This window comes from Anthonomus grandis, chromosome 13 (assembly GCF_022605725.1).
Source record: "Anthonomus grandis grandis chromosome 13, icAntGran1.3, whole genome shotgun sequence".
NCBI classification, from domain to species: domain Eukaryota; kingdom Metazoa; phylum Arthropoda; class Insecta; order Coleoptera; family Curculionidae; genus Anthonomus; species Anthonomus grandis.
In genome coordinates, this window is record NC_065558.1 from 3,582,785 (window position 1) to 3,598,056 (window position 15,272).

General features: G+C 29.6%; 1 protein-coding gene across 1 annotated transcript in view; it reads right to left on the reverse strand.

Moving 5' to 3' along the window:
- Positions 1-1,572, reverse strand: part of LOC126743828 (insulin-like growth factor-binding protein complex acid labile subunit) — a 185,307-nt gene extending 183,735 nt beyond the window's left edge. The window contains exon 1 of the mRNA XM_050451056.1: positions 1,260-1,572. Coding sequence (XP_050307013.1) covers positions 1,260-1,262 — 3 coding nt within the window. The 5' untranslated portion in view covers positions 1,263-1,572. The remainder of the gene's footprint in view (positions 1-1,259) is intronic.
- Positions 1,573-15,272: the final 13,700 nt, after the last annotated feature.

The window sequence follows — 15,272 nt, forward strand, 5'->3', positions numbered from 1 at the left end:
GTTTCCCTATATTCTCTATTTTCTATGCATATCTTGAATAGTTGCAATTTGGCTTTTTTCTCCTGTGAACAGTTATTTTTGTTAAAAATTCTTAGAGAAAGCAATGTTCTGCCAAATTAATACAAATTACTACAACAGGCATATCAAAACTGTATCGTGAGTCCAATAACTTGAGGCAATGAATTTTGATAAACCGATTTAAGACAACGATGGCTTTTAAACTAAAACAGTTTTTTTTATAGACATTTTTGTATTTTGTTCTGTGCATAGCAGTCTATGAAACACAGCAAATACTTTACGTTATTATATAATATAAATAATTTTGGTGAAAGACTTTAAAGACACCACAAATTAGTCTATGGCGTGCGGTTAATTTTCAGTTTATTTCATATTTTAATAGTAAAATAGTTGTAAATTGAAATTGGTAAAGTCAAACATTTTTTAAATTTGGAAATAAGCATTGTATGTTAACAAAAAAAAAAGAGCGACGAGGTTGGGTTTAGTTAATTTTCAAAATGACTTTTTGTTTTAAAATACTGTCCAAGCATTCTTTATAGTCTTCTTTAAATATTTTGAATTTTTGGTTTTATTAAAAAAAATCGCAAAACCACTCATACGTTTATTTATTATAGTATGCATAACTTAAATGGCTACGAGCCCCTTATACAAAAAAAAATTAAGATTCACATATCAGTGATCGAGTCAATCTTTTCTTTCATTTATCACTACTCACCAAAACTAACCACCCAATATACAAAATAAAAAGAAAAAGAAAACTTTGGCTTTTTTGACTCCTTTAAATTTTTATATTTAATTTTTAAACCGTAGTAGTTATTTTTTATTTTTAATTGTCCTATGCCCTTTTTTCTATGTATAACTTAAATAGTTGCGATTTTCCTTTTAAATAAAAGGGGCTTTTGCAAAAAGTGTTTTTCTGAAAAATTCCGAGGAACGTAAGATGTTTAATAAAAATAAAATATAACATTGGAATTGGTTGGATTGGGACATGTCTCGACTGTGGTGAATTTCATCCCTCAACCTATATCATATATTGAGAACGATGATGCTGTGTTAGGATAATTTTCAAGCAAATGTCTTTTATACTCAAGTTTTAAGAGCCTTTTTATTCTTGCTTAAATTTGTCAAAAAAAAAACTCTTCTAAACTTTTACATACATACGTCTGTCTTTTATAAGATGCATAACTTAAATGGCTACGATCCCCTTTTACTAAAAAAATTAAAATTCAAGATTCACTCACCATTAAGCGAGTCAATTTTCTCCTCCATCCACCACTACTCCTCTACATTAATCCAAAACTAACCACCAAAAATACAAGAAGATAAAAAAAAACTCTGGCACTATTCCGTGCGGTAATTTGTCCAAAAAAAAAATAATTTATTTACATCGTCATACAAAAAATATTCAAATCCAATATAGGGAAACGAATATCGTAAAAATCAAAAAAATTGTTCACGACGACGTAAACTCCGAGAGCTTGAAAGCTTCTGCAGCAAAAACGAGATGCGTGCACTAAGCGGACCGTAGCTCGAATCACACTAACCAGCGGCATTGGCGAAGTTTTCGACTGACGAGACCAGAACGACGCGACGACGTTTCCGTAACGTGCGTCTCTTTCTCGCACTCGCGGAATCGTTATCGTCTTTCATGCGGATTGTGGCGCCACCGTTGATATACAAAAAAAAAACATTTTTTGGGGTGAAAAGTCTTTAGATAAATGAATATATGCTAGGGGTTTGCATCTCTTATAAAGTCGCGGAATTATACAATTCAACAATGCAATATAACAATTCTGGAATTATGAGTGTTATCTTATAAAGATGACATATAGTGTACTACACTTGGCATTAACTGCAACAACAAAAAAAAACAAAGTTAAGTTTATAACCCAGCAATAGTACATGAATTCTGTTTTTTCTTTGATTGCTAGCCGTAAGGCAGCCTAATATTTTATGTCTAAATTAGCCAACAGAAGGGACTTCTTTAATAACAAAAGTAACAAAAAATAATAATAATACATGACGCTTATTTGTTCAATATTTTTACAAATAATTATAATAAAAAGGAAAAGATACAAAGATACAATACAAGAAAAATACAATATATGAGCCATATACTTGGTAAGCTTTTAGCTACTCTACTAGATCAAGTTATAGAGCTTGTAAATTTATTCTAAATATAATAAGTATAAAGCTATTTTAGTAAACAATTAAAAGAAAAATAAATAAAGAAAAAATTAGAAGCTAAAAATGCAATAAGCAAAAAACAATATATTTGTCTCATAATCATTACTAATCTGTGTCATCATTAAAATGTATACATACAAAAATAAATACATGTCAAATAATTGAAGCATTTAAATTTAAAATTTAGTTTAATAATACAGAAAACATAATTAAGAAAACCTGTATATCTAATTAATATATTCTGAATCTACTACTTTTTTAATAAGCATTCCTTAATTTTTCGTTTAAATTTTGTTTAGTCAAGGATCAACAATAGTGAAAAATTGATCAGATGCTATTTTAAAAATTTGTACACATATTCCCTCGACAATTTGGTTAGACGCCTATTTCAGCATTTTTTTTTAAATTCCTACAAAATTTTGAAATTTTTTTTTTTTTTAAATGTTGATTTTTTTTTCCAATTATTAGACACAATGTCCATAACCCAAAGAAATAACCAAAATTATTTTAAAAATTTGAATACATTCCTTAGAAAATTGGTTGGACATGCTCAGCGTTTTTCCAATTTTGTACAAGATTTTAAGAAAAAAACAATTTTCTGAAAATATTGATTTTTTTCTATATACTCGACACAATGTTCGTCAGTTAAAAAATTGACCAAATACCATTTTAAAAATTTATACAGATATTCCCTGAATAATTTGATTGAATACGTATTTTAGTGTTTTTCCAAATTCGTACAAGATTTCGAGACTTAACTTGAGACATCCCAATACCTCGAAAACTAAACATGTATCCAAAAAATATTTCATATGAAGTTTGAATGGTTTCCAGGGGGCCATAAAATGACGCCATTGGTTTGACCTTAAGTGGACGTCTTCAAGGTCAAATGAAGATCAACTTCTATTTTTTTTGAATAGTATCTGATTTAGCGTTAAAAAATAAGTAACTTTATTACATGCAACCTCTCATTTTCAAGATATTAATTCTTGATTCTTTTACGAATTTCTTCCTTGACAATGACATTTGCCCTTGTAGGTAGTATCTGATGATCTATCAAAAGGAGTGAAAATATCTTATGATAGAATTTTATTATTAACAGAATCGAGCACTTGAAAATAAAACGTACAAAGTTCAAATAAAAGAAATTGAAACAAAAAAAGTCATAAAATTATTTCAATAAATGTTCGAAGTGTTGACCTTCTACTTCTATACATTTTTCGACTCGCTTTCTAAACGATCGACGAACAGAGTGCAGCATCTGTAGAGTTATCTGCCCGCAAACCTCCGTGAGTCGCAGCTTCATATTTTCGAGAGTCGTTGGTGGATCGATCTTCAAATAACCTCATAGAAAAAAATCTAAGGGCATCCATTCAGGTGTCCGTGACGGCCAGTGGACTGCTCCAACGCCCATTGAAGTGATGATCCAACACATAGGCGCAACGCGTGAATAATGTGCAAGATAACCATCATGCTGGTACCACATATTTAGTATCACTTCAAAACACACATCTTTCAAAAATACTGCTAGAATCTCCAGCAAAAAATTACGGTATTTTTGGCCCGTAAGGACACCATCAATAAAATAAGATCCTATGACTTTATCATTGATGATGCCTCACCAGACATTCACAGACCATGGTCGCTGATATTCTATCGCTCGAAACCACCTAGGATTTTGAACTGCCCAATAATGCATGTTATGACGATTAACTACACCATGGTTTGTAAATGAAGCTTCATCGGTAAATAAGACGCGCTTGTTTGATGTTTTGGAGATTCCAGAAGCAGAAGAAATTGATCGTGAGCTGACTCCAGGATTATGGGCAACTTCAGCTAAGACGGCAATTTCAATATCTTGACTGGTAATACTTCTCTTTCGCGTTTTATCGTTTTCACCCAACTTCTATAAAGTAACGAAAAACAAATTAAAAAAAGTCTCCTAAAAAAAGATATTCCCTGAATAATTTGATTGGACATGCATTTTAGTGTATTTCCAAATTCGTACAATATTTTCAGAAAAAAATATTTCTTAAAAATATATTTTCTTTTTCCATATATTGGACACAATGCTCGTCAGTAAAAAAATTTATCAAATACCATTTTAAAAATTTGTACACATATTCCCTGGATAATTTGGTTCGATACGTATTTTAGCGTTCGTACAAGATTTTGATGAAAAGTTGTTTTTTATTTCTAATTATAAGATACAATGTTCATAACAAAAAAATTGACCAGATGCCATTTTAAAAATTTGTACACATATTTCACCGTTTTTCCAGATTCGTCCAAGATTTTATAAAAAAAAATATTTTTGGAAAATTTATTTTTCTTTAATATATTCGACAAAAAGTTTGAGAGTTTTATTATTAAAATACAGCGAGTGATAGGAAGAACTGAGTTAAAATAGAACATAAGGCATTAGTTTGGTAATTACTCCAATGTTAAGATTATGTACATTATTACAAAAAATTTGCTTTTCTCTTATTGATAATGGAGATTATTTATAATTTCCATTATGAAAGTACATAAATAAAGTATCCTACGGCCCTTCATTCTAAGCCAATTTATTTGTTGTTCTAATGGCGAAAAATGGTCAAATTTTTTCTTACCAAATAAATAATGCATACACGAATTTTGTAAAACAAAAACCATATAAGAAATCGCAAAAGTTAAAATTACTTAAAATTAAACTCTCACATAAATCTCGGTTTCTCGATCGAAGAGTTTTATTCAAATTAAACTCATTATTATAGAAAAGTTTTAAATCTAAGCTGTCCTTGAATATGCCCAAATTCTTTACAGACTCAATAAAACCGTGTCATTTGCAAATGCTGCTATTTTATAAAATTCTAAGGACTTTCATAATACCAAACGTATAAATTAAAAACAGTAGAGGTCCCAAACCAGCACCCTGCTGCATTCCGGAAAAAAATCTGCTTACTTAGATTGTGTGGCATTAACACAAATCGTTCAAAATCTGTTGCTTAAATATAATCCATAACACTCTAAAATTGCCACTAATAATCTATGATAAATAGTATAAAGGGCATTAAAAAAGTCTAAAAAAACTAGGTAACTGAATAATAATTTATCAACTGCACATAGTATATTATACGGCATATGTATTTCTCAATACATGGATTGGAATATTTAGGCATTTTGGGGATATTTCATTTCAAGGTTGTTTAAAGTTTTGTCAATGACGCATAGTCAGGCATAAACTTGTCATCACTTATAGAAGTACTATATAAATCGTTAAACTCAGTTTGTAGAAACACAGATCTTGACAATTTGATTGTTTGACTAAACTCCTGCACCTTTTGTAATATTTTTTCTAAAAGAATCTAAAAAGGTAAAATATTATCATCAAAATATGGCATCACACCAAATTCCCGCGTAGATTCAAAAATTTATGATATCATTTTTTATAATCCCTCTAGAGTAACAAAAGTTGTTTAATTTACCAAATCTAAATCTACAAGACTTTCGTGATAACCAGCAGCTAAATCATAAGTCGAAAAATATCTATACTATACTGTCTATGTTACAAATTATCAAAAATCGAGTTTTGGTCTATGGCGTGTATAGATTCCACTAAATATTATAGTTTGTTGATATATCAATAGATGAGGCGAGTATGCCAATATGGCGAGTGTAAAAATAATTTTTCAAGTTAGAACAACGGTCTATGTGAGATCAACTTTGAGTACGGATAGCCGCTGTGGTCGTTGATACTTAACCCAATGATTCTGTTTTATGGTTCAGTGTGAATAGTTATCGTTTGTTTACCTTGTAGTGTGTGTAGTTTATTTAGATTATGGAAAACGGGATAGAAAGATCCAAGACTGTTCGGTTTTCACCTACTGATATTCGTAGACTCAATAAATCAAAAAGAAATACCAGGCAGATAAATGCAGAAACTTGGAAGGATGTGTCTGGAAAAAATCGCAGAGATGCGGGTCTCACATACACGACAAGGAAGACAAAAACATTAGTTCCTTGTAATGTAAGTTGAAATAAGAAAAAATTATATTAATTAACCGACTTAAAAAAAGAACTTAGAAAAAGATTTTTTTTTACAAATTAATTACCTACATGTTTAGTATAATATTATTAAAGTAGGTGCCAAGCAAATGTATCAAATCATTAAACTTGTAATAGGTTCCAGATTTCAAAACAGCTTTTTAAAATGGTACTTGCTTGTCACCGACTTCAATAATATACCAGACCTGTAGGTAATTAATTTGTAAAAAATATGTGCTACTTTTTAGTTCTTTTTTTTTTAAAGTCGGTTATTAAAAAAAAAATCCATAAATCCCTCTAGGAAAAATCATATATCTTTTGATGTACGTCATCACTGATACCATGCGCATTATTATGGCATTTGCTGATGACACTATTATTATGTGCAACAAAAGTTATATGATTTTTCCTCGGATTTTTCCTATACAGTGAGCATTTTTACCTTAGTTCCATAGGAAAAACATGCAATGAAATAGTTGAGTCATTGAGAAATATTCCAAAGGGTTTTTAGTGCATTACGAATAGTAGCCTACAATCCACAACCAAAAAATTCAAACTAATCAAAATTCAAATTCACACATTCAAAAAATACAATAATAAGTAAAGCTGAATTTTCTCGTCTATTAAATATATTTTAAACGTGAAATATTTTTGATTTGTTTTGATATTTATCAAAAACTTTGTGTTTATCACCTGACAATGACAGTACCTTATGAAAAATTATATTGTTTGTGTGCCGGTGTTATATTGTCAGTATTATAATATTATATTTTTCTATGAAACATTTTGAATGACTCAGCTTTTCTTCATTACATGTTTTTTTTCATGGAACATAAGCAAAGATTCACACTGTATATGTATAGATTTACTATTTATGTTATTTTTTTAAGGTAAACATATGCAGCAAATCTTGTAAGCAAATGTGCTCACATTTCACCCTTGATATGAGAAAAGATCTCTTCAAGTTCTTTTATTCACATTCGTATGATGAGCAGTCGGCGTTTTAAACAAAATGTATCAGAATGGAGGACCAAAAAGAAGAAGAGCTGGAAAAACAGATGCTACATCGTTAAAGTTGTGCACTTTCACGTACTTCATAAATAACACAAGAAAGTATGCAAAACTACGATACTCGACGTGTTCAAAATCACTCATAGACGAATCCAAATTTTACAAGATAAACTCAAACTCGGTGTTCATATTCCTTTGGCATCATAATAGATCAAAGGCGATTCTACACGAGAGTAGGAACTTGGTTATGGAACATATTAACAAATTTCCAAGGCAAGAGTCACACTATTCTCGTGGTAAAACACAGAAAGAATACTTGAGTCCTGATCTAAATTTGTCAAAAATGTATAGATGTTTCCAAACTGACTATCCTAATGTTGCTATAAGTAAAACGTATTATGACAAAGTTTTTAAGAAAATGAATTTGCGTTTTGGTGCTCCTAGAGCAGATACGTGTAAAATATGCGATGAATTCTATATACAACTAGCTTCTGCAAAATCAGAGGATGAAAGGAAGAAAATACAGCAGGAAAGTGACTTGCATCAAAGTAGAGCCTCTATGGGATATCAAGAACTTAAAGTGGACATAGTTAAGTCTAAAGTAAATAACTCATATCGTCCTTTGTGTTGAAATGCAGCAGGTTCTATTTTGCCCGACATTATCCCACTCAGATATATTCTACCAAAGGCAACTTAGCTGCTATAAATTTGCTATACATAATATGGGAACTAGCAAAGTGGCAATGCACTTATGGTACGAGTGCATCGCAGGAAGAGGCTCTACAGAAATAGCATCTTGCATAATCAATTATATTAATAATTTTTGTTTATTAATTTTTTTCAAAAAACGATTTGTACTTTTAATTGTGGAATAACGGTCTATGTTACATTTTCATTCATAAAATTTCAAGAAATGCAACAAAATGTTAAAACTCGCATTTTCTTGAAAATATGAAGTTATAACATAGACCGTTATTCGTCCGAACGCTTCAATTAAAGGTAGTACCTAATTTGTTTTTCTGTTACTTTGCTTAAGCTTCTGTAATTTATGTTATAAATTACATAAATAATAAGTTGTTCTTCACCTTTTTTTATTTATTGAAAGCTGACATATTCTAAGTAATTTTTTTGAATAATTCCCGCCAATAAAACTTCTCGAATTTCGGTTCTTAAAACAACCCGATTTATAGTATTAATTTAATGCAATTAAGTAAGTTGTTCCTAATTTATTTATACATACAAAAAAATAAGAATTATATTTTTCTAATAATCTACATAATGCTTGTTTATGACTATCACTTGATTTAAAAGTAAAGTTATCACCTACCTTCTTGTAAAAAATATTTTTAATTCCTGAAAAGTTACGCCTAATTAATAATTTAGTTTTTATAATTTGTTCAGTAATATATATTTTTGTATTTGATTAATGACAACCGTTTATTGTCACATATATATAAACACATTCATGTATATGAATACTTTGGCCAGTAAAGTCGGATATATTGCAACAAATATTGAAAGAAATGAGATGATGAGATAAAGAAAAATTTCGCATTTCAGGAATTTTTCACATTTTTATAGAAAGAAGTTGATCATCTTAATTCTGTGCATTTACCTACAGACATAAAACTTAAAATTAAACTAAACGTAAAAAAAGAAAAATGTGTTAAATAGATGGTTATTTTAAGGATTTACTTTATCTCAAACCTCATGTTTAACTGAAATAATTGAGAATAAATCAAACAAGAAAAATGAATTATGATGCTTTTGTGATGTAAATAACGAAACTTCATCGCACAAAATTCTTTAAGCTCAAAACCGTTTTAATTCTTAACCTTTTTGCAGTCATAAAATGCAAATGAAGTAACACCCATTTAAAACCCTCTCTCTTGATTTATAGCATCGAATAATCAAAGTTGTATACAGAAGCTTTAAACATGTTTCAGAAACAACAAAACAGATTACAACCTTCTTTTAAAGAGATTACCGGTTCCGAAAACACCGACATCTGAAAAATCTACCTAACAAACTTAATTAACTTTCGGGGGTCCTAAATCCCTTGTACAAACCTGACTTTTTCCGGTAGAAGTTAATCCCATTGTGTCATAAACCTTCCCGAAAACAGAAAATAAAAATAGGCTTCCCTTTAGGCCCTTTTATAACCTTTCATCGTTGCGGGATAAGTTTTCTGTTAATAAGTGTTTATTTAGTATTTATCGTTTTGTTTGGGAATAATGGTGTTATGGGAAAAGATGATAAAAACTGGCGAATTATAAGAGAGAGGTAAAAGTTCAGGTGGTAATAGAAAAAATAAAAGTGGAAAGAGTCAAAGAAATTTTCAAGGTAGCCTAAAATAGTATTACCTAAATAACTATTTTAGACTGTATAAGTCATTAAGAAAACTTAAATGAATCGTATGATAAAAGTTACCTTATTTATTATCCAGTTTACTTCATAATATCTTCAAAGTTTCAACATATTTTACACACTTCTATACAATTTCTTAACAAGTTGTTGTTTCTATTATTGCTGGTTAAAAGGAAACTAGTTTTATGTAAATATTAGATTTTGAAATTAAGTGAATATAGTTTTTTGAATAAATATTTTGTCTCCAATTCTGCTTTAATATGTAACCATTTTAACAAATATTCTTACTATCGTACGAAATCAGGGTATTCAAGTGAATAGAGACTACTTTGATATTAATACTTGAATAGTTCAAACTCTTACAATTGCTCCATTGACCAAATTAGTATTTAGTGTAATTCGACCGGTATTTTCACAATTGTACTTAAAAGAGCAAAAGTGGTTCCTGTATTTAAGGGTAAAGGATCTTAGGATAAATTAACAAGTTCTCGCCAAATTTCCTTCCTTCCCATACTTTCTAAAATTATTTTGAAAAAAAAATCTATATACAAACACCCAATTTGGGTTTTAGAAATAACAAACTACAACATAGGCAATTGAGAAATAGCCAAATTGTATATGAATTTATATGGTTCTCTTTAAGATCTCACTAAAGTAGTGATTGTATTTTTCATGAGATCCTTATCCAGATATGAAAATTATGGCATCTGAATGTAAATGGTGTGAGACTAATTGACTGATACTTAAATATGACGTCCAATAAGTACTGCTGATATGTAAGAAGTTTAGTTAGGGCAGGTTTACCCTCAGAAAAACCGCGTTGCTGATTGAATGGTCGCTGGTTCAATTGTGGCTTATTTAATCTCAAATTAGCCAATCCACCTTCGATATATTGCTGGTTCTGATTACTATTAAGTTTTTCCTTATACAAATGCCCCAAACTCTCAAATCTTATATTTTCCCAATGAAGGACCAATAAAACACTTTTTCACTTAAAATGTTTACTAATTATATTAATACTAGATATTTAAGGAAATAACGGAGATCGAGAGTCAACCGATTTCAGGAAGAATGAAAACATAATAACGAGAGACGTAACCAATATTATGAAAGGCGAAGAGCAACTGACTTCTATTTTACCCCTCTTAATAGCCAAAAATAAATCCCAGACACGTTTAATAATCGTATGATGGTTTCCCAGAAGTATAATGAATTATGTTTTAGTTAGGGTTAAAGTTGGCCTATAAGAAATTGTCTTAGTGGTCGGTTATTAGCCGGCTTTTAAATTGGAAATCCAAACACTGATGTTTAATTATATTGTGACTAAGTAGTTGATAATATTGTATCGTGATTTTTTTAATTTTCCAGGTTTTTGGAATGACTTTTTATATTTATAAAAAAAAATTATGTTCCAGGCTTTTACAGCCATTCTATTATCCAGACATTTGCAGTCATTACAAGTTTCTTCATTGTATTTGAATCCATATCTTACACACTTCTTGTACTCCTAGACTTGTAAAGTAATTTTTTAGATATTTCAGGTTTTTAGAGTAATTTTTTATGTTTTTTAGGAATATGAAATAAACTGTCTATTCTAGGTCTTTGAAGCTATTCCAATCTCCAGACATTTGAAATAATTCTAAGCTTCTTCCTTGTATTTGAAGCACACTTCTTGTGCCTCTAGACTGGTAACGTAATTTCTTAAACATTTCAGGTTTTTGAAGTAATTGTTTATGTTTCCAAGATTATAAAATAAAATTTTATCTTTCAGGCTTTGGAAGTCATTTCCACGCATCTAAAGTCATTTTAAATTTCTTTGTTGCACTTGGAACCTTAATGAACACACTTCTTGTACTCCTAGAGTTGTAAAGTAATTTCTTAGATAATCCAGGTTTTTGGATTTTTATAGAAATATGAAAAAAAATGTGTCTTCCAGGCTTTTTCAGTCCGATCAATTTTCATACATTTAAAGTTATTTCAAGTTTCTTTTTTGTTTTTTTTTTTAATTTGAATATTCCTTACACCTTATCTTACACGCTTTTTGGGCTCCTAGACTTGTAAAGTAAGTTTTTAGATAGTCCAGGATTTTGAGGTATATTTTTTGGTTTTCCAGAAATACTCAATGAAATTATGTCATCCAAGCTTTTAAAACCATTTTAATTTTCAGGCATTTGAAGTCATTTTATGTTTTTTTATTGTATTTGAAGCCCTATTGCTCTAGAGTTGTAAAGTAATTTTTTACATAGTCCAGATTTTTGGATTAGTTTTTCAAATGTTTTAGAAATATGAAAAAAAATTGTGTTCCAGGCTTTTAAAGTCATTTCAAGATTCTTTGTTGCATTTGAAGCCCTAATGAAACACTTCTTGTGCTCCTAGAGTTATAAAGTAATTTCTTAGATAATCCAGGTTTTTGCATTTTTCTAAAAATATGAAAAAAAGTGTCTTTCAGGCTTTTTTAGTCCATCCAATTTCCAGACATTTAAAGTCATTTCAAGTTTTTTTCTTGTATTTTTGAATTTGAATATTTGATGCCTCATCTAAAGTCATTCTAAGTTTCTTACACGCTTTTAGTGCCCCTAGACTTGTAAAGTAAATTCTTAGATAGTTCAGGCTTTTGGGGTAATTTTTTGGGTTTTCCAGGAATACTAAATGAAATTGTGTTCAGACTTTTAAAGTCATTTCAATTTCTAGGCATCTGAAGGCATTCTTAGTTCCTTTTTTGCACTTAAAGCTCTATTGAACACAATTTTGTGCTCCTAGACTTGTAAAGTAAATTTTGAGATATTCCAGGTTTTTGAAGTCATTTTTATGTTTTCCAAGAATATGAAATTAAATTGTATTCTAGACTTTTAAAGCCATTACAATTTCCAAACATCTAAAGTCATTCCAAGTTTTATTTTTATACGTGTAAATATTTTATTCTTAGTTTAAGTTATTTCATTTTATTTATACATAGTTTCTTTAACTGTTTTATCCCTCATATTACCTTTATTTGTGTAGTTGTTGTTTCGTAAGTATATTTATTTTATTTTAGTTTTAAAATTCTAACTCGTACTTTGTTTTATTTTGGTAATTTATTTTAGACTCATGTTTTATTTACAGTTTTTCTGTAATTTTTATTTGTTTATACTTTATTTTATCATTCGTTTTACCTTTATTTATGTAATTGCAGTTTGTATTTGCATATATTTTAACTCCTATTTTGTTTTATTTTTGCTATTTTATTTTAGGCTTAAATTTTATTTATAAATTTTCTGTATGTGAGACTTACTGTATTCTTGTATATGTATGCCATTTTGTGCAAGCACACACTTTTTTCAATTTATTTCCATTTTTTTATTTTTATTGATTTAAAGTTTTAATTTTTTTTTTAAATATGTATTATATTATCTATATTATGTATTATTATTATTATTATTTCTTTCTTGTATCTTAGAATTTTTATATTTTTGAATTTCGATATTTGAAGTCTTATCTTACATACCTTCTGTGACTGTTAAGACTTGTAAAGTGAGTTCTTAGCTATTCCAGGCATCTGCAGTCATTCTAAGTTTCTTTCTTGTATTTGAAGCCATTTCTTACACACTTATGCTTTTAGACTTGCTAAGTAATTTCTTAGATATTCCGGATTTTTCGAGAAGTTTTCTATGTTGTCCAGGAAAATGAAATAAACTTGCGTCTTCCAGGCTTTCGAAGTCATTTCAGTTTCCAGGCATCTGCAGACATTCTAAGTTTCTTTCATGCATTTGAAGCCCTATTGAACACGCTTCTTGTGTTCCTAGACTTGTAAAGTGGGTTCATAGAGTGTCTACGCTTTTAGGGTAATTTTTTGGGGATTCCAGGAATATTAAATAAAATTGTGTCATCCATACTTTTGAAGTTTATTTTAATTTTCAGACTTCTAAAAGCATTTTAAGTTTCTTTCTTGTATTTGAAGCCATTTCTTTTATAGTTCTCATGCTCTTAGACTTGCTAAATAATTTATTAGATATTCCAGGTTTTCCGAGAAGTTTTTTATGTTTTCCAGGAATATGAGAAAAAATTATGTCTTCCAGGCTTTTAACATCATTCCAATATCTAGACATTTAAAGTCATTCCAAGTGTCTTTCTTGTATTTTTGAATTTGAATATTTAAAGCGTTATCGGACACGCTGTAAAGTAAGTTCTCAGATAGTCCAGGCTTTTGGGGTAATTTTTTGGGATTTCTAGCAGTAATAAATGAAATTGTGTTATCCAGGCTTTTTAAATCATTTCAATTTCCAGGCATCTGGAAGCATTTTAAGTTCCTTTGCTGTATTTGAAGCCTTATTAAACACACTCCTCGTGCTCCTAGACTTAAAACGTATTTTCTTAGATATTTAAGGCAATAGAGTAATAAAAAATGTTATAATAAATCCGAATAAAAATACACAAATATATATACACACAATTATATTAACTACAAAATACAAATACAGCATGACAATAAGAGAGAAATAAACTGGGAGAAAAACGTGAAAATAAAAATAAATAAATGTAGCTCTAAAATAGTTTAATACTGTACTATACTTAACAACTTAAATTGGAACCTTTGATAAATAGAGGTTCTTCTATTTTATCTCAACTAATTAACCCATAATAAATTTAATATTTATTTAATAATGTTAATAGAGCTACTCATTTATTCATTTATTTTAATTAGGCTCTGTGCTGGGTTCTTGTTTTTTGTTTTCTTACTAAATTCCTAGTGTTTATGCTACGGGATTTCAAATATAGGGCATAATGTAGCGATTATTTTATAGTAAGTAAAGTTATAAATTCTTTAAAAAATTTTAGGTATAAGGAAAACAAAATAGGGATGTGTTCAAGATAAACTAATAATTTAATTCTAAGATTACTAAGATTAACTTCAGAGTAATAAACTACTATACTCACTGCTTCACTCATTTGAAAAAGGTAGAAAAATAAATGATTCCCTTCTAAGTAAATTCTAATTGAATCTCTGCAAAGTTAAGAGAATCATAATCCTCAGAACTCGGCCCGCCCGGATAACATCTTAATTCCGAAAAACCGTCGTGTAAACATCACTCAACCGCTCAACGAGTCAGCATTAAAAATAAAACACACCCCGGGTGCAAAATGATTTATTTGTAATTCCCACACACTGAGCTTATTATCACTCCCAAAAACCTTTTTTTTTTTGTTTCGGTATTATTCCTCATGCCGGCTGTGAACGTCTTATTTTCGGTTTACCTGGACCCGGTTCAAGGTGTGCATGTGTCCACAGCATCATAATGGTCAAATTTCAACCGAGAGACGCCAGCGTGACAAAAGTTCTCTTTTGTAAGGGAGTTTTTCTTTTATGTCTGTTTTTTTTTTCCGTCATTCCATTAAAGTCGTGTTTGCCAAGAGGGATTTGATTTGTGTTGTTGCGAGAGTATTTGGGTTAGATAATTGGACTTTTTATAAAAAAGTTTGCAGGTTTTGTAAGTTTATTAGGAAAAGAGGATCATAGACATTTAAGTTATGCATATTTTCTTTCAGTTTTAGTAAAATAGCTAAGAAATTTATTACATTAGTTTACTGGAATTAAGAAATAATATGCAAGATATCCGAGATAAGAAAGAAGAGCCTCAAAATTTGGTTTAAAAGTAAAAGGAGCAGACATTTTGCACGTAAGGGTT